The 25,277-nt window shown below is 39.2% G+C and overlaps 1 protein-coding gene and 1 pseudogene across 1 annotated transcript; one reads left to right on the top strand and one right to left on the bottom strand.

Moving 5' to 3' along the window:
• Positions 1-488: 488 nt before the first annotated feature.
• Positions 489-17,069, bottom strand: Nip7-ps6 (nucleolar pre-rRNA processing protein NIP7, pseudogene 6; annotated as a pseudogene).
• Positions 17,070-21,739: 4,670 nt separating this feature from the next.
• Positions 21,740-22,840, top strand: LOC120101034 (TD and POZ domain-containing protein 3-like). The gene has a single exon (XM_087643855.1). The coding sequence runs from the start codon at positions 21,746-21,748 to the stop codon at positions 22,838-22,840; it is 1,095 nt and encodes a 364-aa protein (XP_087499981.1). The 5' UTR covers positions 21,740-21,745.
• Positions 22,841-25,277: the final 2,437 nt, after the last annotated feature.

The raw sequence follows: 25,277 nt of genomic DNA, 5'->3' as shown, positions 1-25,277 counted from the left end.
GCCACAATAACTCTTATACCGAACCACAGAAAGACCCAACAAAGAAACAGGACTTCAGACTGATTTCCCTTAGGAATATGTACACAAAAATACTCAATAAAATTATTGCAAACAGAATCCAAGAACACATCAAAACGATCCTTCATCATGGTCAATTAGGCTTCATTCCAGGTATGCAGGGATGGTTCAATATCCAGAAAAGCATCAATGTAATCCCCTATAAAAACAAACCCCAAGGAAAAAAAAAACACACAATCATTTCATTAGATGCAGTGAAAGAATCTGACAAAATTCAACACCCCTTCATGATAAGAGTCCCAGAAAAAAAAAAAAAAGGAACTCAGGGTCCATACCTAAACTTGGTAAAACCATATACAGTAAAACAATAGCTAACATTAGCCTAACTGGAGAGAATCTTGAAGAAATCCCACTAAAATCAGAGACTAGACAAGGTTGCCCACTCTCTCCCTACTTATTCAATATAAACACTACTCCCTGGTATTGTAAATCAATGTCTCTTCTTGGAATATGTACTCTCCAATATCTGCTTGATGGAACATGACCACTACAATGGGGTCCAGTTTTCTGCACTCTTGGGTAGACTTCACTGCTATCCTAAAACCCAAAGGAATGTCTGCCATGGAATAAATCACTACTCCCTGGTACCAAGACGTGTATTCAGTGATTTGACTCAGACAGGATTTCACACAGGGTTTCCATTCAAGAAGGAGTGCTTTGCTCCAGGCTTTATCCATACTTAGCATAGGGTGCAAGGTAATCCAATGTTGTAATGTGCAACCAGAATGTGTGGGTCTTAGTAAACTTTCCAAAACATGTCCCCAGGGACACTAGCTTATTCTGGATATGTTGGCATCCAGTTTAGGGTTCATCTCACTCACACTTGGTCTTTCTGGAGCTGGAAACAGTAGGTGCCGTCCAGTCTGTCCAGGAGGAGCTTTAGATTCTCTCCAATGTATTTTGCAATCTTCTCAAACAGAACCTGGGCCTCTTTTTCAGTCAAAGGCCTCTTTTTTTCCCTAGCTTGGCTCCTGGGATCTTCATGCCTAATGGGAGATATTCTAATTGTGGTGAGGAAGGACATTTGAAAACGAATTATAGGCAAGACATGACTAGAAACAGTTTTTTTTTAACCTAGAAAGAATAAAAAGAGAAAACTTCAGCCTTCTGGAAAATGCAAAACGTTTGTCAAAGTCTGACACTGGCCTGATGAATGCAGATCAACCAGACATAGGCAAGGTTACCCTTTAACATCAGAAAAGGAGTCCTCCTGTAGGCCCTGATATCAAATTTGATTTAATCATTCTGTGCTTGTAAACGTGGTGTGTTGGAGGGGCCTGAGATAGCTAGAATAGAATAAAGACCATGATTAACTTGTTTCAGATTAGCTTCTGTCTGTGTTTTAGGAGATTACGAAGAGTTCCCTGGCACTACAGTCCAACACTATGGAGTATGATCAAATACTCCTTGGTTTTTGATTTGACAGGTAGTGCATTGTGTGTGCAGAGGTTGTAGACAGAATGACTTACACTAAAAATCTGGTAGCATCTCATACAGGTTCTGGACACTGAATCAGCTGATCCTGGCTGAATTCTCCTATCCTTCCAAATAAAAGGGTTTTTTTTTTTTACCCATCTTTGTGAAGACATAACAAGCCAGGAGGGGCTTCACATTTCTTGGAATGTTGAATAAAAACTTACTGGTTTGTCCAGAAATGCTAAAGGACCCTTGTACTATGCTCACCTTTCAGCAGAGCCTGGACTGGTCTTAGGAGAAACCAATGACCATGGGTGAGTAGAAAACCCAGTAAATGAACTTTTTGAATCCCCTCTATTGGATTTACAGAAACCTATATTTTTTGTTATATTATAATTCTTGATGTAGATGATTTTAACATCTAAGTAATAAAGATTGTTCTGCCTTATAATCTGCAGTGCTGGAAATAGAGACCTGAGCTCCCCATGCACTGATACAACACATTATGAGTAACACCAGTCTCAGAAACACAGTATTATATGCTCTGTGTACTTCTTAAACCAAGTTTTCTTTAGAAAAACTGTTTAAGAATTTTGATTTTATTATTGGATATTTTTATGTATTTACTTTCGAATTTTATCTCTTTTTTGGTTACACCCACTCCCATCCCCATCCTCCTGCTTATATAAGGATGTGCCCCCTAACACCAACATTTCTCTATTGCCTTCATGCCCTGGCATTCTTCTACACTAGGGAATCCAGCATGCACAGGACCAAGGGCTTCTCCTCCCACTGTTGGCAGATAAGGCCATCCTCTGCTTCATATGCTGCTGGAGCCATGGGTCCCTTTGTGTACTCTTTATTGGTGGTTTCGCCCCTAGGAGCTCTGAGTTCTCTGGTTAGATGATATTGTTTTCTACTTGTGGTGTTCCAAACCCCTTCAGCTCCTTCAGTCCTTTCTCTAACTCTACTGGGGCCTCATGATTAACTGCAAGCCTTCCCATTGTATCTTTAAAGCTCTGGAATAGCATCTTCAGGAGACATCAATATCAGGCTCCTGTCAGCAAGCACTTCTTGGCCTCTGCAATGCACTTGGTTATGGAAATGTGCCACAGTTTCTGAATCCATTCATCTGTTGAAGAACATTTGGGTGCTTTCTAGCTTCTGGCTTTTATAAGTAAGGCTGCTGGGAATATAGTGGTGCATATATCTTTGTTATATTGGGGAAACGTACTATGTCCAATTTAGATGAACTGCCAGATTGATATCTGCAGTGATTATATCAGTTAGTAATCCCCGAATAATGGAGAAGTATTCCTCTTTCTTAACATCCTTGCCAGCATATAGTCACCTGAGTTTTCAATCTTAGCCATTCTGACTGTTGTGAGCTGTAAACTCAAGGTTGTTTTAACTTGTATTTTCCTGATGACTAAGGATGTTTAATATTTCTTTTAAGAGCTTCTGGGCCATTAAATATTCCAAAGTTGAGAATTCTTTCTTCAGCTCTGTACCCCATTTTTAATAGAGTTATTTGAGTCTCTGGAGTCTGACTTCTTGAGTTCTTTGTGTATATAGTATATTAGCCCTCTATTGCATGTGAGATCTGTAATGATCTTTTCCAATCTGTTGGTTGCCATATTTTCCTATTGACAGTATCCTTTACCTTACAGAAGCTTAGCAATTTTGAGAGGTCTCATTTGTCTACTTTTGACCTTAGAGGATATGCCATTGGTGTTCTGTTGAGGATAATTTCCCCTGTGCCCATGTATTTGATGCTCTTCTCCACTATCTCTTCTGTTAGTTTCAGTATATTTGGTTTTATTTGGAAGTTATTGATCCTCTAGTACTAGAGCTTTGTACCAGGCAATAAAAATGGATCAATTTGCATTCTTTTACATGCTGACCGACAGTTGAACCATTACCATTTATTGAAAATACCGTCATTTTTCCCCTGGATTCTTTTAGCTATTTTGTCAAAGATCAAGCGACCATAGGTATGTGGGTTCATTTCTGGGTCTTCAATTTTATTCCAATGATCTACCTGCCTGTCTCTTTATGAATGCCATGCAGTTTTACCACTATTGCTCTGTAAAACAGCTTGAGGTCAGGGATGGTAATTGCCCCAGAAGTTCTTTCATTGTTAAGAATAGTTTTTGCTATCCAGTGCATTTTGTTATTTGAAATGAATTTGCAAACTGCCCTTTCTAACTTTATGAAGATTTGAGTTGAAATTTTTAATGGGAATTGCCTTGAATCAGCATGATGCTTTCAGCAAAATATCCATTTTTACTATATTAATCCTGCCAATTCATGAGCATGTGAGTTCTTTACAAATTATGAGATCTTCTTCAATTCTTTTTTTAGACAATTGATGTTGTCATACCAATCTTTCACTTTCTTGATTAGAGTTACACCAAGGTATTTCTTTTTATTATTTGTGACTATTGTGAAGGGTGTCATTTGCTTAGTTTCTTTCACAGCATGTTTATCCTTTGAATAGAAAAAGGCTACTGATTTGTTTAAGTTAATTTTGTATACAGACACTTTGCTGAAGTTGTTTATCAGGTTTAGGACTTCTCTGGTGGAATTTTTTATATTCCTTAAGTTTACAAAATCATGTGCAAATAGTAGTATTTTGAATACTTCCTTTTGAATTTGTATTGATTTGACCCCTTTTTGTTGTCTAATTGTTCTGGATAGGAGTTTGAGTGTTATATTGAATAGATAGGGAGAAAGTGGGTAACCTTCGATAGTCCCTGATTTTAGTGGGATTGCTTCAAATTTCTCTCCATTTTATTTAATGTTGACTACTGATTTGCTGTACACTGTTTTTAAAAGAACTCATAGGAGTAATAAAGAAATGCAGTGTGAAAACTTAGTTCAGTGGTAGGGAACTTGCCTAGCATGTTGAGGTCCCCAATTCTATCTTCTGCTAAACACACAGATGCAACTTTCCTCAGTTGACTACCTGTATATGTGGATTGATTCCAGAAAAAAGAAAATTGCCTGGAGACCAATCAGAGGAGGCCAAATGCACACTGAATATTTGCATTGATTGATCTCTGGGGCATTCCTTAATAGGGTCACTGAGTCACGGTGTGTGGTACTCATGACTGATCTTGCCTGGGAGACCCAGATTGGATAGGAGGATGAAGGCTAGCCTGGCGGGCAGAGAGATGTTACAACAGTAACAAACTGAGAATGTATACATATAAGGAGAAGAGGAGAGCAAGAGAAAGATCTCCTTCTGCATTTGCCAGGCAAAATAATCATATTAAACAAAGATATCAACTGATATTTTCTTCCATCTCTTTCTGCTGTGGTGGAGCTCCATGTACAGACCAGACTAAAGGACACCTATTCTTCTACCTCTGTCTCTGCATTGATAGGGCCCACTGACAGCACGTCAACAATGAACATTCCATACATTCCAAAATACTTTTACATTATATATTTTTCATTTTTAATAACCTTTCCCACTTTTAGTATTGTGCCTTACAAATTAAGAAGTTAAGCATTTACATTCTAGTCATAAGTGGGAGAGGTAGGAACATCTCTGTCTTATTTTTAGACCAGCTTGTTCTATAGAGTAAGTTCAAAACAGCCAAGGCTATATAAAGATACTCTGTTGCAAATGAGAGAGAGAGAGAGAGAGAAAGAGAGAGAGAGAGAGAGAGAGCACAAATCAATCTGAAATTGGTCTGTGGTTATGTATGGAGTGATTAATGTTTTGGTTCACAATTTTATTGTGATTGTCAGAGGAAATTGTTTATATACAAGAAGATCATTTTGAACAATGATTCAAAATTATCACTGGAGAGATGAAAATCTCTGTTTTCTCTATATGCAGAAAAGGTGTATATTTTAAATGGTCTGCATTGGAAAATTCATAAAGTCGGACTCCTGGGTGTTTGATAGGTGTGTCTCTCACATATATGTTGATTCTCTCTCTCCAAAATGAAAACAAACTCACAAATTCCACATGAATATCCACACCATTATGTATAACTCCCAAAAAGATCAACTCTGAAACTAAAGTCAGAGGTGTCCTTCTCAAAATTATAGTCAAGAGGTAGAAGCAGAAGGACCTAAACTGAAGTGGTGTCATGGAAAACACAGTGAGTAAGGCTGTCATGGGAAATTAGTTTATTTGAATTGATGTCATTCTTCTTAAACAAATTAATATCTAAAAAACAAAACAAAAACAGCCAACCAAATATTAAATAAAAGAAACAACAAAAACAGGTTGAGCAATTATTACAGCAGTTGAGTCGGCTCATCATCATCAAGGAGAATGTGGACATGATTCATAGTAAAGTCAAGAGATCTCCAGCTTTACTACACATGTTGGCCTGTCTTATATTAACTAACAACACAAACTAGAGGTATCTGATTGAAGGGAAACTTAACTGAGAAAATGCCTCCAGGAAATCCAGCTGCAAGGCATTTTGTATAATGACTGATGGGGGAGGGCCAGATCATTTTGCATGGTGTGTTTGCTGTTCTGGTAGTCTTGGGTTCCATAAGAGAGCAAGCTGAGCATGTGAGGACCAGCAAGGCAATAAGTAACATTTCTCCATGTCTTCTGCATCAGCTCCTGCTTCCTGTGTGAATTCTAGTCCTAATTTCCTTCAGGGATTAACAGCAATGTGAACGTGTAGGCTGATTAAAGTCTTTCAGGTCATAGTGTTTCTCACAGCAATACTAATGCTTACAATGACACAAAACAACAGTGAAATGAAAATCACAAGTTAATCATCTATCACAATTATCCTTAAAATCTGTCAGAACCAGTCACTGGTGACCCTGTGGAGAAATGAAGTTTTCCATTGTCTGGTCTGGAAAAAGTCTGAGTTGACAAAATTACTTTTTTGGCAGTCCCTCCAACCTGAAAATGTTCAGGATGCTCTGGCCCTAATGTTTCCACTCCTAGGATATCTTCAACATAAATGAGTTAATAAAAAGGCAAGGGGGACCCTCCCCTGTGTCTCCCTCAAAGTTACCACAACACTGAAGTAGAATCAAGCCAGGTATCTGTGAGAAACCTCGATTTGCTGCCAACTTAATGAATAGGTTCCTTACTTCAAGGATGGTAAAAGCCCCTCCTGACAACTCAGCCTGTGTGAATCTCACACCCCAGTGTAGAGAAGAATCCCAACATTCAGGAGTCCATTGATGTTTCATTTATACATAATTCAAACACCAGAAAAAACATTTAAAGTGATGGCAATGAAAAACAGTGTTTGCTATAGTTGTGTGTGTCCAGGAGGAAGACCAGAGAATCCTATAGAACACAAGCTTATTTTCTTTCAAATGCAAACTGTTGAAAGGTCAGGAATGTTTTATAAATCATATACCTCTGCCCTTAGGAAGACAATTAATTCCTCATTTTGTTTACCTGTTCATACATTACAGCCTACAGTTAAATCTTCTAGGTGAAAAGCTACAACATTCGAAAGTGGTCCGATATTTATTATTTTAAAAATTATATCAATGTGAGCTAGATAAAATTTTAATTCTATTTTGTTAAACATAGTTTAACTTGAGCGTTTTCAAACCTGGCAGTCTGCCTGCCAATCTTCATTTCTCCCTCAGTTGCCAAAGATGCTATAACACAGGCTCACCTCCTAGTACACATCTAACTCCTATAGCTTTCTACCTGCCCCATTCTTTCCTCTCATCAGTGGATCCTAAAGAGCTTCCCTTTGTGTTCTCCCTCTCCCCATTTGTTGCTTTGTCCCACCACACAACCACAGCTCTCATTCCTGCTAATTTCAAAGATCATTACTGCCAAGGCTACATGTAGGGTGATGTTGGATCCACAGAAATCCAACATCTCCAAACACAAACCCTGAGTCCCATCCCCAGCTTTGTAGCATAAAACCTGCTACAGTCTCCATTTCCCTGCTATATTGCAGGAGATTAAAAGGATCACAAAGATCTCCAGCCTACCTCCTCCTACTGACCCCATGATCACAGCCTCCAATCCCGGCAGGCATAGGCTGGAAACATGCAAGCAGAACAGGCCATGAGAACAGGTGCTTACCAAGTTTTCTACAGTGCACCAGAAAGCCACCACACCCTCCTAAACTCCAGGAAGCAGAGAGAAATAACAAAATACTTATCCTGGAGAGACAAAAGCAGATCTCATCACCTAGACCTACAAAGTCTTCACAGCGTCAGGTGCATCGATGTCAACGTCAAGAGCACAACCAATAACATCCGGGACAGCATGTACCTATTTTAACCCAGCAACCCTACCATAGCTGACATGGAATATTCCAACATAGCTAAAGAATGGGACCTTAGACCAGCCTTATGAAAATGATAGAGGCCCTTAAAGAATAATCAAAGACTTTCTAGAATTAAGTGTAAATGGATATACATCATTCCCAAATTTATGTGACACAGTGAATGTAGATATATGTGGAAAGTTCATAGCAATAAGTTACTAATTAAAAAGTGGAGAGAACAGCTTCCTGCTCCCAAATACCGTGGGGGAGAGAGCTCACCACCCAGACAGGTGGGCACTCCTGAGACTGTAGAGCTGGAGAGGCTGCCAATACTGCCCACCCCTGCTCACATGCCTGGCTTAGGGGAAACTGGATAGGGCCTCTGGAACTAGAAGACAGGGACACTCAAGCCTGGAGCACCAGGGACACTGCCTGGACCTGAAGTAACCCGATCTACAGCTCCCTGCACCCAAAACCTGTGGGAGGGAGAGCTAAACCTTCAGAGGGGCAGACATGCCTGGGAAGCCAGAAAAGAGTACACTCTGCCCACATTTCTGACTCCAGAGGAAACCATCTAATGCCATCTAGGACCCTGGTGCACAGGGACCTGGGAAAAGGTGGTGCAGGCCCTCCTGGTTGCAGCTGTCAAGAAGAGCTCAAAAGCAACCCCCCAGGACCACAGGTAAGACCAACTTTTCTGATCCAAGTGACCTGCCTGGTGGACTCAGGACACAGGCCCACAGGAACAACTGAAGAACAGTAGACAAGAAAGACAACACTTCTGAAAGCAGAACACTCGGTTCCCATAACTGGCTGAAAGAAAACAAGAAAACAGGTCCACAACACTCCTGACACACAGGCCTATAGGACAGTCTAGCCACTGTCAGAAATAGCAGAACAAGGTAAAACCAGAGACATCCTGATGGCAAGAGGCAAGCGCAGGAATCCAAGCAACAGAAACCAAGTCTACATAGCATCATCGGAGCCCAATTCTTCCACCAAAGCAAACACTGAATGTCCAAACACACAAGAAGAGCAAGATGTTGATTTAAAATCACATTTGATCATGATGATGGAGGACTTTAAGAAAGACATTAAGAACTCCCTTAGAGAATCGCAGGAAAATATAAATAAACATGTAGAAGTCTACAGAGAGGAATCACAAAAGTCCCTGAAATAATTCCAGGAAAACACAATCAAACAGGTGAAGGAATTAAAAAATGGAAATAGAAGGAATAAAGAAAGGACAAAGGGAGACAACCCTGGATATAGAAAACCAAAGGAAGAGACAAGGAGCCGTAGATACAAGCATCACCAACAGAATATAAGAGATAGAAGAGAGAATCTGAGGAGCAGACGATTCCATAGAAATCATCAACCCCACTGTCAAAGATAATTTAAAACAGAAAAAAACGTGGAGAGATATCCTATTTGAAACATGAGAGCACTCCTTAAAGCTCTACATAGAAATGTGAAAAAAAACAAAAACAAAAACAAACAAAACAAAAACAAAAACACACCCAAAGAAGTAGGCAGAAAGAAATAGTCAAACTCAACGTTGAAGTCAATAAAGTTGAAACAATACAAAGTATCAATTAAACAAATGTGTCTCAGGAAGAAATCCACTACCCAAAGATTACAATGGACCAATGCATAGCTTCAGCTGCATGTGTAGCAGAGGATGGTCTTGTTGGTCACCAGTGGGAGAAGAAGTCCTTGGTTCTGACAAGGCTGGACCCCAACAGGACAGGGGAATGTAAGGAGGGGGTCGGAGAGGGAGATGGTTGTGGTGTGGGAATATCCTCATAGAAGAAAGAGAAGAGGGATTGGAGAGGGTGGCCTATGGCTGGGAAACTGGGAAAGGTAATAACATTTGAAATGTAAATAAAATATTCAATAAAAAATAATTGTAATTTAAAAAAAACAAGTAGAGAGGCTCAGATTACAAATCTTAGCAATTAAAAATATAGGAGTCCAAGTTACCATGATTTGGTCATTACACATTATGCACTCTGCTCACATACACACACACCCCCACACACAAACATATTGAACAATCAGGGAGACATTAGGAAGGGAAGCATTCCAGGGAGAATGGAGGGAAATAAGAGATGGGTACAGAGGCTAAATATTGTCAAAACACATCACAGACATATAAAAAAAGTAAAATAAAAAAAGAGTTGGTTCTTTGAGAAAATCAGTAAGATCAGCAAACCCTTATCCAAATTAACTAAATACTGGAGAAATCCAGAGAATTCTATGGACATATTTGGAAGCCTCTACTCCACTAAAGTGAAATCTCTAAAAGATAGGGTTAAATTCCTCAATAGCTACCACTTACCACAGTAAAATCAGGATCATGGGGGAGATGGAGGGGAAGGGATGGGGGCTTATGGACAGGAAACCATAAGGGGAATAACATTTGAAATGAAAGTAAAGAAATGTAACTAATAAAAAATTTTAAGAAAGGAAAAAAGAGACTTATATCCCCTAGTGAAATATAACCTGTCATTATAAATCACTTCTCCACAGGAAAAAAATAATCTCAGGTTAAGGTGACATTAGGACAGAATTCTACCAGAATGTCAAAGAGGAGCTAACATCAGTACTCCTCAAATGATTTCACAAAATGAAGTAGAGGAAACAATTGACAATACATTGTAGAGGACCACAGTTACCTTGATACTCAAATCACACAAAAACCCAGAAGAGCAAGAAGATTACAAACCTATTTCTCTTATGAACACAGATGCAAAAATAAGCAATAGAGTATTTGCAAACCAAATCCAAGACCACATCGAGAGAATCATTTACTAGGATAAAGAAAATTCCATCTCAGAGATGCAGGAATGGTTCTGCATACAAAATTCAATACATGCAATCTACCATATAAAAGATCGAAAGAAATAGCCACATGAAGATCTCGTTACATGTAGAAAAGCCTTTGACAAAAATCAGCACCCCGTGATAACTAACACAAGTCCTGGAGAGATTAGGGATACAAGGGACATAGCTAAAAATAAGAGCACAGTTTACACCATAACAATAAACAGCATCAGTTTAAATGTGGGAAGTTCAAAATAATTCCAGCAAAATCAAAATGAAGGAAAGATTTTCGACTTTCTCCATACTTACTTACTATAATACTTGATGTCTTATGTAGAGCACTAAGAAAAGTGAAGGAGACTAAGGGGACACAATTCAGAAAGGAAGAAATTAAAATGTTATTTGCAGATGATATGCAAAACATCGCTGACCCTAAAAGTCTACTGGAGAATTCCTAGAGCTGAAAAACACTTTCAGCAAAGAAGCTGGAAACATTAACTACAAATAAAGAAACTCAGCAGTCCCCCTTTATAGAAAGGACAAACAGCCTGAGAAAGAAATAACCTCCGACAAAATAGAATATCTTTAACTAACTGTGACCAAACAAATGAAGGTCTTACATGATAAAAGCTTCAAGTCTTTGAAGAGACAAATTGAAGAACATCTCAGATGAAAAGATCTCCAATATTCATGAATCAGTAGGATTAACACATTAAACTGGCCACCTTACCACAACAATCTACAGATTCCATGCCATTTCCTGCTAAAGCCAATGTAATAGTTTAAATAAGTTGAAAGCACAGTTCTCACCTTCATAAGAAGACATGAGAAAACCCGGAGAAGATAAAACAAATGTGAACAATAAAAGAACTACAGGAGCTCTCACCTTCCATATTTTGAGGTACAGAGCTATAGTAATAGAAACAGCATGGCAAAGTTGTTTATTGTTATTTCATAGTAGCCTTTCCTCTTCTGAGAGACAGAAAGGGGGGATCCATATGAGAGGGAAATTAGGAAGGAAGTAGAAAAAAGGAAAGTGGAACTGTATTCTTATTATATAGATAATATATGTCTAATTAAAATGAAAAAAGGGGTATGGGCCAATGAGGTTTTGAGAACGTTCATAATGAGACAAAAATGTTTCTAAGTAGCACAGTTCTGGTTCAGTTTTAGTGTAATGTGATTAGGGACACTTATATTCATTAATATTAGCAGTAACTATGTATAAGGAAACATTTTAAAATACCTGAGAAAAATTAAAGTACAGAAGCTGGCTCCTGATTTTCTTGGCTGTTTCTTCCAACTGTGATGAAATTGTCTCAGTCACTGTTTTGGAAAATTAGTTCATTTCATATTTAGGGTGTTTATTCTGCATATGTATGTGCGTAATACTTGCATGTGTGCTACATATAGAAATAAGAAGGGAGTGATAGATTCCATGAGGCTGGCATCCTGATGGAATTCAGGAGCTTTTTTTTTTTTTTACATTTTACTAGGAAGAAAACCTGTGTTCTCCTGAATAGCATCAAATATTCCTAACTACAGCAACATATGGGCTCAGCTTGGATTCCACATCTTCTGTTACTCTCCGCAGAAGCTCATGTGGTATGGAAACATGACAAATGAATTCAGAGTTCTGAAGCACCCCAAAGAGGGAGCACAATTTCCTCTTTTAGGTGCATATCTAAACGCTTGGTGTTACTGATACAGAAGTCTCTTCTCCTGCCCATCTTTTCTCTGTTTACCCACATTCAGTTGTATCAATGCACTTCTGTAACTATTAGGAATATTGAACTGTTTGGGTGTCAAGAGAAGTATGTTATCATTTCCTCTATTGAAATGTTTACAGCAATAACCATGAGAACATTGGAACTTGCTTAGATAGCTTGTTTAACAAAACAACAAGAACCAAGGCACCAAGGTTAAGAATTAATAAGTGGGACATCAAGGAACCGAAATGCTTCGATGAGAGATTTTGACAGTATTAATAGGACAAGATGGCAGTTTGTTGAAATGCAAAAATTTCACGAAGCCAACGTCTGACAGGAGACTAATTTACCAAATATATAAGCATCTCAAGTATCTAGACACTATCAAACCAAGTAAACCAACTAAAAATGGGCTAGACATCTGAAGAGGAAATTCTGAACAGAGGAATCTGAAATATCTAAGAAGCATTTAAGGAAATGTTTAACATCCTTGGTTCTCAGAAAAATGCAAATCAAAATGACTGTAAAAATCCATATGATACTTCTCAGAATGGCTAAGTTCAAAAACACAAGTGAGAGCACATGCAGTTAAGGCTATGAAGTATATGCTGGTAGAAATGGTAACATGTACAGATGCTATGACAATCACTATGTCTGTTTCTCAGATAACTGGGACTCAATCTCCAGGACATTCCATCCTACCACAAGTTCATTTCCTAAATATGTTCAAAGCAGTTTTAATCATCATACCCAGAAACTGGAAACCTAGATGACACTCAAAAGAAGGATGGATAGGGAAAATTGCACATTTACTCAATAGAGCATTACAAGGTTGATATTAAAAAATAACATCATGAATTTTGCAGGCAAAAGCCTTAGTGAGGTAATCCAGTCTCAGAAATTCACACAGTAATGAATTCACTTAAAGTTGGTTATTAGCTGTAATGCAAAGAACAATCATACAACAGACCCATGAGATCAATACCAAGAGAGCTCAAGTGTGGAATGCAGGGACCTCTCCAGGGAGGGACAACAGAATTTCCCTGGTGACAGTGGTCATGTGGGGATGGATAAAGCAAAGATGAGGGAACATTATGGAAGCAGAGAGTACTGGGAGACATCGGTAGAATTTAGAATCATTTCAGGGGTGAGGAAAGAAATCCAGTGCAATAGAAACTCCCTGGAATCTACAAGAGCAATCCTAGCAAAGACTCTTAGTTGGGATTTGAAGCCTGAACTGGCCAGCTTCTGTAAGGCCTGGCATCCAGTGGAAGGAATTGGAACACCAACGCAGCCACTCAAATTTCAACCTATAATTTATTCCATATGGAAGGTGCCCTATGGTAATAATCACACAGAAATTGTGAGTGTGGATACCAAGTGACTGGTACAACCTGAGCCCATGCCTCAAGAAGGAGCCCATACCTACCTGGAAGTGTCTGGAGGGCCAAGACCCAGAGGATGAATAGTCCAGATTTGTTATGTAGAATCAAATACAACTGGGGAAAAAAGTCAATGGAGCTGTTCCTAATGACCCTCTGCTATACTTGTAGAAAGGAGCCTATCATAACTGTCACCAGAGAGTTTTCATCCAGCAATAGATTGGAGTAAAGGAAGAAACCTAAAACCAAACATTATGCAGAAGTCAGAGAATCCTGCAAAAGAGGGGGAAGAAGGATTGTAGAAGGCAGCAGTGTCAAGGACACCACAAGCTCAGGACTCAAAGTATCAACTGACCTAACTTAGTCCCATGGAGCTCACAGAGACTTCTCGTAAAATCAGGGAGCCTCAATGGGTTCAGACATGCCCTGTGTGTATATTTTATAGTTGAGTAGCTTGGTGTTCTGGTGGGATTCGTAACAATGGGAAGACAGCCTGTCCCTGTTGTGGATTGCTGTGTGTATGTTCTGCTTTCTCAAGAGTGCCTCTATTCACATGCAGTCAGCAAAATCTTAATTAGTCAGATAAGTCTACAGGGTGTGATAGGGGAGTGGGAGGAAGGGGCAAGCTGTAGGTTTAGAGAGGGGAGAGACAGAGTTAGATAGAGGGGGAGATGAGACAGGACATTGAGAGAAATGTTTAAACAGAACCAAATGGCCTGATTGAGCTCCAAGTTGCTATCAAAGGGCAGTAGAGTAATGTAGGGTACATTTGCCCCATCTGGGTACAGCTTGTATTTATATCAATTGAGTTTTCAGTTCTTTGTTTGGGCTTTTTGAGAGTTGATGATTTACTGATATAAATCTAGCTGATAAATTACGAAGCTGTACATTTGGTTCTATGAGGAGATGAGGATTTATTCCAGCAGCATTCCTCGTTCTCCAGGGTGGCCTGGAAAGATCTGGGTATTTCTGAACCCTGCTATCCATGGGAACCAAGGGGACAGAAAAGACAACTGTTGTTGGCAGCAGGATATAGCATGGACCGTTTTTTTATAATCACCAGGTACCTGTCTCTCACTGTTTTGCCTGCTTTTGGGACCTCTTTCATCCTACTGGTTTGCAGTGTCCCACCTCAGTATGATGGCATGTGCCAGGCTTAATGTAACATGTCCTGCTTGGTTGACATCTTTGGGAGGCCTGCACTCCTTTGGAAGGAACCAAAGTAGTTGTTGTGTAAGAGGATGTATTGGGGTTGCTGGGCCTACATGGAGGAAATGAGGGAGGAGAAATTCTTCCTAAGGTGTAATATATAAGAGAAAAATCAATAAATATGAAAATGCCATGGAACATGAATTCATGTTCAAGACTTCTCAGGAGACTCCAAAACAAGAATCCTGGAGGCTCCACAGTAATTCTAGAAACTATACTTTGAGATGCTAGGGTCTAACCCCTTCAGAGCAAGGAAGAGAGGGCAGTGGTCAAGGGATTCCAGAGTGTGCTCAACCTGAGTTCCAGATTGGGACGATTTTGTGTGATCATTTTTTTTCCTAAAACACTTACAAGGAGCTTGATACTTCAACAAAAAAAGGAAACTGTTTCAGCATACTTGATAATAATTGTGTTACCTCCTGAAAAAAAAAACAAGCAAACAAACAAAAGCTTGTCTAGTCTCCAGAAAGCTGGCTACAAGTCTGAACAAGTACCTGTAACCGCATAAAATCAAATCCTCATCAGCTTGTAATTTATTAGCCAGATTTATAACAGTAAATCCTCAACCCCAAAATGCCTACACAAAGAACTCAAAACTCATTTGATATAAATAAAATTTTTAGTTGTGAAGTGGCTTAGCTTTGGGAGACAAGTTTAATCCCTGTGATTGGAATACAGACAAACCCTTAGTATCCACAATAAATTCCACACACTGAAAGTAAAATAAATTTGTAGAAAGAAGCAACAGTGTGAAAGGAAAGTGAAAAATCAGAGAAGTATTAGACAGAAAAGGATGTGCCCAACTTTGACAAGAAGGTATAGGAATGGAAGCTATTCAAGAGGTCAGTGAAGAGAGCAAAGGATAGAGAGGCCAGTTTTAATGGGACAAAGATACAGAGAGGTTGAAGAGACTACAAGAGAGACACAGACAGAACAAGTCAGAGAGTGAGGTGGAGACAGAAGATTAGAACTGATTTCCAAAGTTAGTATGAGACCAAGTGGGCAATTCACAGGCAGCTGAGAAAAGCCAAAATAAAACAGTTTCAGTGGAGAGAAGTTTAGAGCCAGAACAAATGAAATCAGGCAGCCAGAGATCAGAATGCACTAGAAAGTGGTGAGCTTATTCAGCCATAAATATCAGATGATGAGAACATTCTAAGCCTAGTTTGATTTGACATAGGCTAGAATCTTCCATGATTAGTCCTATGTCAGCAGACCAAAGCAAAAAACCTCAAGGATGACAATTAATATGTGCAAATAAATATGTCTTTTAGAGGAAAGTATTTGACTGCTTCCTGGACTGAAACCTCTGAGGTAAGTATGGTTAAAGCATCTTCAGTGTACATACCAGTTTCTAGAGCCTGTGAAAGACATCACCAGATTCTCCTCTTTCTGGGAGCATGGATATGTGCCAGCCACAATTTGTTGTCTGTTTAGTGTCACTGTATGTCTCTTTATCTCTCCGTGCATCTTTGTCTCTCTCTATCTCATTTCTGTGTCCTCTCTCTGTCTCTCTCTCTGTCTCTCTCTGTCTCTCTGTCTCTGTCTCTCTGTCTCTCTGTCTCTGTCTCTCTCTCTCTCTCTTTCTCTCTCTCTCTCTCCTGCTCTATCCATCTCTCTCTTGAGCTTTCTATGTACATTTGTCTGTTTTTTAAATATCTCTCAATATTTTAACTTAGTTATTTATTTTTACATTCCAGATTTTATTCCAGTCCTGATCCACCCTCCCACCCAGGGTTCCACATCCCAAACTCCCAGCCCCCATTAAACCACACGCTCCAATCTCCACAAGGATGTCCCCTTCTCATACACTCCACCAGAACTGTAACCTTCCTGGGGCCTCCAGTCTCTTGAGGGTTAGGTTTGTCTATTCTGACTGAACCCAGACTCAGAGATCTCCTGATGTGCATATGTTGGAGGCCTCATCTCAGCTAGTGTATACTGCCTGGTTGGTAATACTGTTTCTACTAGATCTCGAGGATAGAAGCTAAAAGAGACTGCTGGTCCTCATACAATCAGTTTGGATTTTTATAATAACTAGGTGCATTCTTTGGTATGAGGATAATTACTACCATTATCACCTGTCTTCCTACTGTGTGGTACAAAAGCCTTTTGTTTCTGGCAGGATTCTAGTAAATCACTCCTCCCATTCATGACCCTACAAATACTCTACCGCTATCTTACCCTATGACAGAGGTTTCATTAGAAAAGCCCATGATTCATGCCCAGTGGGTCACACTTCCACTCTACAGGAGCCTGCTCCTGAGAGCTAAGAAAAGAACTATTTAGAGCATCTTTCCTGCAAAGGAATTGTTGCATAGTGATCATCTACAAGCATCTCCAATGTTACGTATCTATCCAGGGATCCTCTTATTGAAGCCCCAAAAAACCAGAGACAGAGTCACTGATACTCATACTTTTCAATAAGTCTAACACAGGAATAAAGAATAAAAATCAATTGATTGTTTTATCTAGAATTGAGAGATAAAGAAACTTGGAGCAAGTTATACACGAGAGCTAGGTGCTGTTGAAGTGATTGAATCACTGAATATTTTTCTGTGTCTTCTGTGCCATGGATTTTTCCCAAGACATGACAAACTTGAGAGATGAGAGATCTAAATAGAATTTTACATGTACTTTACATCAATGTAAACACCACAAACTTCAATCTTTGATATCTATTCAATATATGCTGTAGCCCTTGGCAAACAGAATACTCTCTCCCTTCTCAGGACCAAAAGAACAAGCAGTGCAGTTCCAAGTCTGAAGAGGTGAGAACTCACCTGCACAGGATGTAGATTATGAAGTACTGATGAGCTGAATCCTCCCAGTTAAAGTGATTGAATTACAAAAGCACTTAGGATATTCTTTAACCACACTCTTAAGTAAAACTGGGAAATCATTTTTAAGGAGGATGTACTTGAGAGGGAATTACAAGACCCCCCCAACCAAATTTGGGGGAGTCACCACAAGGTCTGTGGGTCTGATTGGACAAATATACGTGATAGAAGAAAGCCACCATCAGAGGTTTGGGGCTCTGCTTTATGCCCACCATATGAGTTCTTCCACCTGCCCTCCATTTTGTGAACACTCATACTTCTGACAAGTTCAGATCCCTTCTCTGATGATGTTTGTGTAAGGAATTAATGTAAGACCAGCACAAGCTTAAATAATAGCTTTGCAGAAAATTCCCTTCATTTATGGAAGATTCACCACAGTTCACTGGTCATGGTTACTCATATTCCCATCTGGACTAACTCTGGAATTAATTTAATTAATTTAATTAATTTAAGTCCAAAACTAGTTGGCATACATAACCTTTAATTTTTTTTCATAAGTTGAAGTACATACAGCTGGTTCAAATAGTGTCTCGCTAGAAAAACACGCCTTTAATCTGAGTGCTGAGTCAGAAACTTACCTACCTTTAATCCAAATTTTGGGAGTACAGGACTGGGCCACACCTTCTGATGGAGGCCTATATAAGCACTAGGAAGAAGGAAGCCTTCTGTCTTTGCCTGAGTGCTTTCATCTTACTAGCAGCCCATTCCCTCACCAGCATTAGAGCCCACTTCAGAATTCTATTATATATTGAAGAAGAAACCTGATACTTCAAACATTGTTGACTGGGTAAGTACTGGCTTTAGCCATTGTTAGGTAGCTGGACCTCACCCTTAGATTTTTCTCATATATATCCAGTTTCTATTCATACAGATAAACTTATTCTGTACATTCTCTAGAGGCCTCTGACTAACATAACAAATTTGAAATCAGAACGTAGAACATTTTTGAAACCCATTGATAGGTCGACATTACATCTGTTTTGTTTTATGAAAAGATTGCCAGGATATGTTTGTTAGAACTAGGTGTGGTGTGGGTAGGAGGGTTGCACTTTCAGGCCCATCCTGAAGTATTCTTTCCCCCAGGGTTACCAGCCATTGTATAGAATATAGTTTATTATATGGTTTGGATGTAGTTTATTTTTAGTATAGATAGTATAGATAGATGATAAATCAGTAGATACATGGATATAGAAATACATATATATATATATATATATGTATATGTATACATATATACATATATATATATATGCACTTAGTATAGTTACAGTGTAGAATCAAGGTTAATTAGAGCATAGGAGGGGAAGTCGGGTAGGGAAGAGAAGAGAGTAGAGGCTGAAAAAGAAGACATACATTTAGAGAGACTGTGTGAGTCAGAGAGGGAGGAAGACAAAAAGAGAGAGAAATGGAGATAGAGTTGTTGGCCAGGAACACATGGAGAAAGAAGAGGAATGGGGAAAGGGGGAGAGAGATAGAGAAAGGGGTTAAAGTATCAGGGAGAGTAGGAGTAAGAGAATAAGGGAGTAGGAAGGAGCAAGCAGCCTTACCTTGTCTTAGGCAATATGAGACATTTAACTCTCTTGTATCCTCAGTTTGACAGCAGTGTAGGGTGATACAGACAGCAGCAAGGCAATGGAGCACTGTTTCTTAGTGGTTATCATACCATAATCTAGGCAGACTTGTCACTGTGTCTATTTCTTCTCAGAGATCTTGGTGGGTGGGGGTGGGGCAGTTGTAACATCTATGGATGGGATTCTCTGTCCTAATAACTTTAAACATGTAAGGTTATATTCAGCAGATTTCCAAAAAGATTGATAGTGAATATCTATTAAGCATATGAGTTATGCAATCATTAATGCTCTTTAAATTTTTACTGCTGCAAATCATTAAATTAATAGTAAATAAAGATTTACCAAATCAGGATAGAAATTAGCGATTCAAAGAGTATTCTAATGTAAGGAGGCAATGTTTATGTAACTGCCTATAGCAAATATGGTAGATGACCACTGGCCTGTCATTAACTAAGACGACACTGAAGCTACAACCAGTCATATGGTCTGCATTAGCTAAATGGTGCTGAAACAATAGCATAGGAAATCCTTATCTACCAACAACAAAGATGGCAGTCACTCAGCGGACTGCCCTCAATGAAGATGTTGCTGAAGCTACACCCCTCTCTGAAGGAAAGTCATAGGTTTTTTGTATCTTGAAATTGTCATAAATGGATGTGTATGAGCAAAAAAACCATAAAAAGAGAAAAACACAGAGATAAATGGGCATGTTTTCTTTGAGGGACAAGTGGTCTTTCCTTTCCCTGTAGTCATTCATCCTCTATTGCTGAATGAAGAGGGTTTGACTTGTTCATGGAACAGCTCAGCTGTCACATTTGGTTTAGACCTGCTGAAGACTTTCTAGTGTTTTTATAGTAAAAATAACTACTATTATTTGCAATTTTTGTCATCTCTGGAAGCTTCTAGACACTAAGTCTATTCTAGGCCTAGAAAAAAAATTTAGCCTGTGATACTTATAGGTGAATAAGTCACTCCTTTTTAGTTTTTTCTGAGGTCTGGATGGGTAGTTTAAAACTCTTCTCCATTGTACCTGATTCAATCTGAATTATTTCAGGATTTCCTGAGCTGCTCTTCCTTGCCTCATACTAACTTTCACCAACTATTGTATTCTTCTGGCTACTTTCTTGTCCTCTGAATCCTTCTGTCTTTCCCTGTGTCTCCATTTCTCTCTCTTCAACCTGTCTCCGAAAAACTCTCCTGGAAAAACTGCCTCCCCTCTTACATTTCTCTCTGTACTGGTTTCTTTTTCTTCATTATTTATTTTATTTATTTACATCCCAAATGTAAATAAATATATTTGGGATGTAAATTCCAGTTTATCCTTGAAGAGTTCTTCACCACCCCCTTGCTCCAAATAACAGACAGGAGACTATCTGACAAAACTCATAGCAGGGTCTTTATTTTGTTTTCTAGCTCAGACACCCCCACCCCTCCCAACACCCCAATGCACCACAATCATGAAACATCATTTTGCTTGTGAAGGAGTACCTAACATCCTCCTTTTTAGACTTCCTGTGGACTTAAGTAACCTATAAAACTGGAGAGGATGGTTTTTAACAGTTTTTGGCTTAAGTTGAAGTAGATATATCCAGTTCATCTACAGACTCTTTTGGTAGAAAAACACACCTTTAATCTGATTCTTGAGTCTGGAAAACATGTACCATTAATCCAAATCTTAAGTCTAGAAGACACACCATTAATTGGGCCCCACTTCTCTTGCAGGCCTATAAAAGTACATAGAAGAAGGATGCTGTGAGTCTGCCTGCTTGCTCTCACTTTACTAGCAAGCTCATTTCTATACTGGCATCTGAACCTATTTCTGCAGGATTCTGTTGAATTCTGAAGAGGATCTGAGACTTCAAATCTTGTGGAATAAGTAAGTATTGACATTAGCCAACTTTATATTAGTTTGACTTCTGCCTACAGATTTTTCTCATACATCCACTTTCTATTTATATAGAGAAATTTAGTCTTTATGTTTATTACACGCCCCTGATTAGTACAACAGAGTTGAAATGGTAGTGTTTATCCATTTCCAAACAGTTCAAAAGTTGGATAGAATAGTCAAACCTAGTTACTATTGACCTAATATTCAATAAAGATACACAGAGTCATACAGACCCATGGTAGATTTGGGTGGGGGTAGTGGAGAATGAGAGAGACATACAAAAACAAAGACAGAGATATACAGACACAATCAAATGAGGACAGAGAGACAGAGACAGAGACAGAGAGGCAGAGAGAGAGAGAGAGAGAGAGAGATTTAACAGTCATAGTGGGTCTGTTTTATGTTTGGTAGAACAAGTATGGAAACCTACAGATCCTGCTTAGAAATAGACATTTTCAAGAATATGAAAGGGGCAATTTAACAGAAATTGAAAATAAAAACGAAAGGCTATCTATAATTGTATCTTGCAGAATAGAGTAAATTCTATTACTTCTTTCAGATCAACCTTAATCTCCAAACTACCTCCAGAAGATATGTCAGGGGACCTGGAAGACAAGCTCTGCGGCTACACACATATCAGTGTTCAGAAATTCTGCTACAAGTGGACCATTAACAACTTTTCATTTTGTATGGATGGAATTTGGGAAATTATTACAAGCCCAGTGTTCTCATTAGAGGCCAATGAAGAAGTGCAATGGTGTTTGACATTATATCCAAACGGTGTTGATGAAGAAAGCAAAGATTACCTGTCTGTTTGTCTGGGTTTGCACAGTTGTCCAAAGAGCCCAGTAATGGCAAAGTTCCAGTGCTGGATCTTAAATGCCCAAGGAGAGAAACATCAAATTACAGAGATCCCAAATGTTATAAGGTTTCTTCCAAATGAACGATGGGCATTGAGGAAGTTCATCCTTCGAGATTTCCTCCTCTCTCATAGGCATTGGTTTCTCCCTGAAGACCAGCTCATCCTGTGTTGCAAGGTGTCCATAGGAGGACCCTCCTTTAGCAGGCCTGGACATAACATGACACCTGCAATCAAGGATCCAACACAGATGTTGGCTAATGACATAGGAGAGCTGTGGGAAAATTCCCTCTTCACAGACTGCACCCTTGTTGTAGATGGGCAGGAATTCAGAGCTCACAAAGCCATCCTAGCAGCTCGCTCTCCAGTTTTCAGAGCCATGTTTGAACATGAAATGCAGGAGTGCCTAACAAACCGCATTGAGATCCATGACCTTCACCTGCAAGTCTTTAAGGAAATGATGGCCTTCATTTACACAGGGAAGGCACCACACCTCCACAGCCACTCAATGGCCACTGGTTTGTTGGCAACTGATGATAAGTATGATCTGCAGGACTTGAAGGTCATTTGTGAGGATTCCCTGTGCAGGAACCTCTCTGTGAAGAATGCCGTACCAACTCTGATCCTGGCTGACCTCCACAGCACAGAGCACCTGAAGACTAAGGCCATGGATTTCATTATACTTCATGCTTCTGAAGTCTCTGAGACCTTGGAGTGGAAGTCAATGGTGGGGTCACATCCCCACTTGGTGGAGGAAGCATTTCGCACCCTAGCTTCTGTACATTGTTTTTCCTTGGAGCCCTCACTCAAACGCCAAAAGATATTTTAGGAGCTTGTCAGTTATGGCCTGAACCTGGCTGCTAACAGCTATAACAAGTGTTTTTAACAATGAATTCTGTTTAGATTACAGTTTGACTGGAATACTTACAGTGAATCTGGGGCAAGGTAGCATGGTGGCTATGGATTTCACAGAGCAGTAATATTTCAAAACGGTGTGTAGGGTAAGTGCAGCACTAGGGTCTTGGACACTCTACCTGACACCTATCCTGTTGATGTTGTTTTATTCTTGTCTGATGTCTTGGACCTGGAATTTATGTGGCCTGAATCAGATCCTATCTGACTTTCTTTGGAGAAACCTGTTTACATTGGACTGAGCAGAATAGGTGAACTAACTTAAATGTATTAACTGATGTGTAAAGTTTTCCACCTAATTCATGTGTAGTATCTATCTGCAAATAAAAATTCTTTCAACTTTACTGTATTTATCCTCTTTATTGATAGTTGCCTTATTGTTTCAATTAAGATTTCAACTCTTGTATTCAATCCATTTAACAGAATGAGCAACCTTGACTGACCTTTGCTTTTGTACAGTTACTTTGAGATTCTCCCCATTTAAGTTGATATTGATATGGGGTTCTTCTATATTACCATTATTATATTTAGCCATATCATCTGTGTGCCAATCTCTGGAGAACTTTTATCATTAAGGGATCGCTTCTTAAAGACCATGTACTGATGCAGTTTAATGATCATGTTTTTTGATTTTGTTTGTTCGCTTTTGTTTTACTTTTTTTTCTTTCAGTTAATCTATGTGGTCAATTAAATTTTATAGATTTTTGTATATTGAACCACCATTACTCACCTTGAGACAAACCCTACTTTTTGTGAATGATATTTTTCATGTATTCTTGCAATTATTTAATGATTATGTTTGCATGTGTCCATAAGGGAAATTGATGTGTATTTTAGATATCACTGTAAATGTAGTCTCTCATAAAATATAGTGGGAAATATTCCTTCTCTTTTTATTTTGTGAAATGATTTGAGGAGTATATGCCATGATGCCTCTTAGTATAGTAGATGAAAATTATGGACCTGGGCATTTTCTGATGGGGAGACTTTTAAGGACTGCTGCTATACTTTGATGCCTTTGATTTGGTGCACAGATAGTGAGAATTTAAATGGCAGCTTAGGCGTTTTTACTTTGATGAGTTTTAGTGCCCTTACCTAATATGAGTTCAACACACATTCATGCTATACTGCCCAAAGGGATTGACTGTGCTATGACCTTACTCCTCTAGTCTTCTGAACACACAGATGTACAGGAGAGACAGTTTGTGTCCTATGTATCATTAACCAGTAATAACCTTTATAATTGTAAGTCGTAGATCCCCTGCCTCCATTTTCGAAAAGACCCTCAGATCACCTAGGTCTTTTAGATTCAATCATGTTGACTCATAATCCCACCTGGGATGACTGTCAACAACAGTTCCAGGTTCTTTTCACAGATGAAGAAAGTGAGAGAATTGTCAGAGAAGCTTGGAAATTGGTTCCAGAGGTAAATGGTCTGCCCACACAAGCCCAGGCAAATATTGATACAGCCTTAACTTTGACCATACCCAACTGGGATTTTAAGGCTGTTGAAGATAGGGAGAGTATATGTGTCTACTACCAGATTCTGTTGGATGAGCCTCAGGGAAGCTTCAATCAAGTTGGCCTATAAATTTACCTATGGTAACAGGTGAAATAATGAGAGCTCTACAGAATATTTCAAAAGAACTGTTTGAATCCCATAAGATTTATATTCTCTCAGACCCAGAAATGAGAGAAAATTATCAGTGGGAAGCTTGGCTTCTTTTTTTAACAAACAGACCCTGATATCTGTCAGGAACTTCAGTGCCTGGATTGTTTTGCTGGTAAGCAACGTCCTATAACTTTATATAGGAAGAACTCTATGACTGAGAGCCTCGTGGCTCACCTTCATTCCATGCCCTGTGTAATCTTAAAGGAGGAGGGGAAAGCCAGATAGTTTTTTGTGCGCACAGGGCCCAAAATTCTGTCTTGAAAAAAGCACTGATGCAAATTTCAAATAAAAAAAAAAACCATGGGTACAGGGGCAACAGCCACCACGACCTATCCAGGTCTAGCCAAAGAAAGATAGATTTTGGAATAATTCGGATTCATTTATGGTTATTTCTGAATGCCCATACTCCCAGATGGAAAACATTCCTTCACCAAAGAGGAGCGCAGTTCCATTTTGACCCAGAGGGAGTGAAAGTGCTGGATAATATGTTTCCATTTGTGATGGTTTCAGAATGCTTGGCCCAGGAGTGTCACTATTAGAAAGCAGGGCCTTGTTGGAGGAAGTGCATCAGTGTGGGGGCAGGCTTGGAGGAACTTGTTTTAGCTGACTGAGGATGCTGAGTGTGTTCCTGGCTTCCTTTGGGTAAAGATGTAGAACTCAGCTCTTCCTGCACCATGCCTGC

This window comes from Rattus norvegicus, chromosome 2, assembly GCF_021556685.1.
Source record: "Rattus norvegicus strain SHRSP/BbbUtx chromosome 2, alternate assembly SHRSP_T2T, whole genome shotgun sequence".
Taxonomy (NCBI): Eukaryota; Metazoa; Chordata; class Mammalia; order Rodentia; family Muridae; genus Rattus; species Rattus norvegicus.
This window is presented reverse-complemented; position numbering and strand designations above follow the sequence as displayed.

Bases quoted from the DNA above. Each gene is read 5' to 3' on its own strand.
- LOC120101034 (XM_087643855.1), top strand. From the start codon at position 21,746: ATGTCAGGGGACCTGGAAGACAAGCTCTGCGGCTACACACATATCAGT.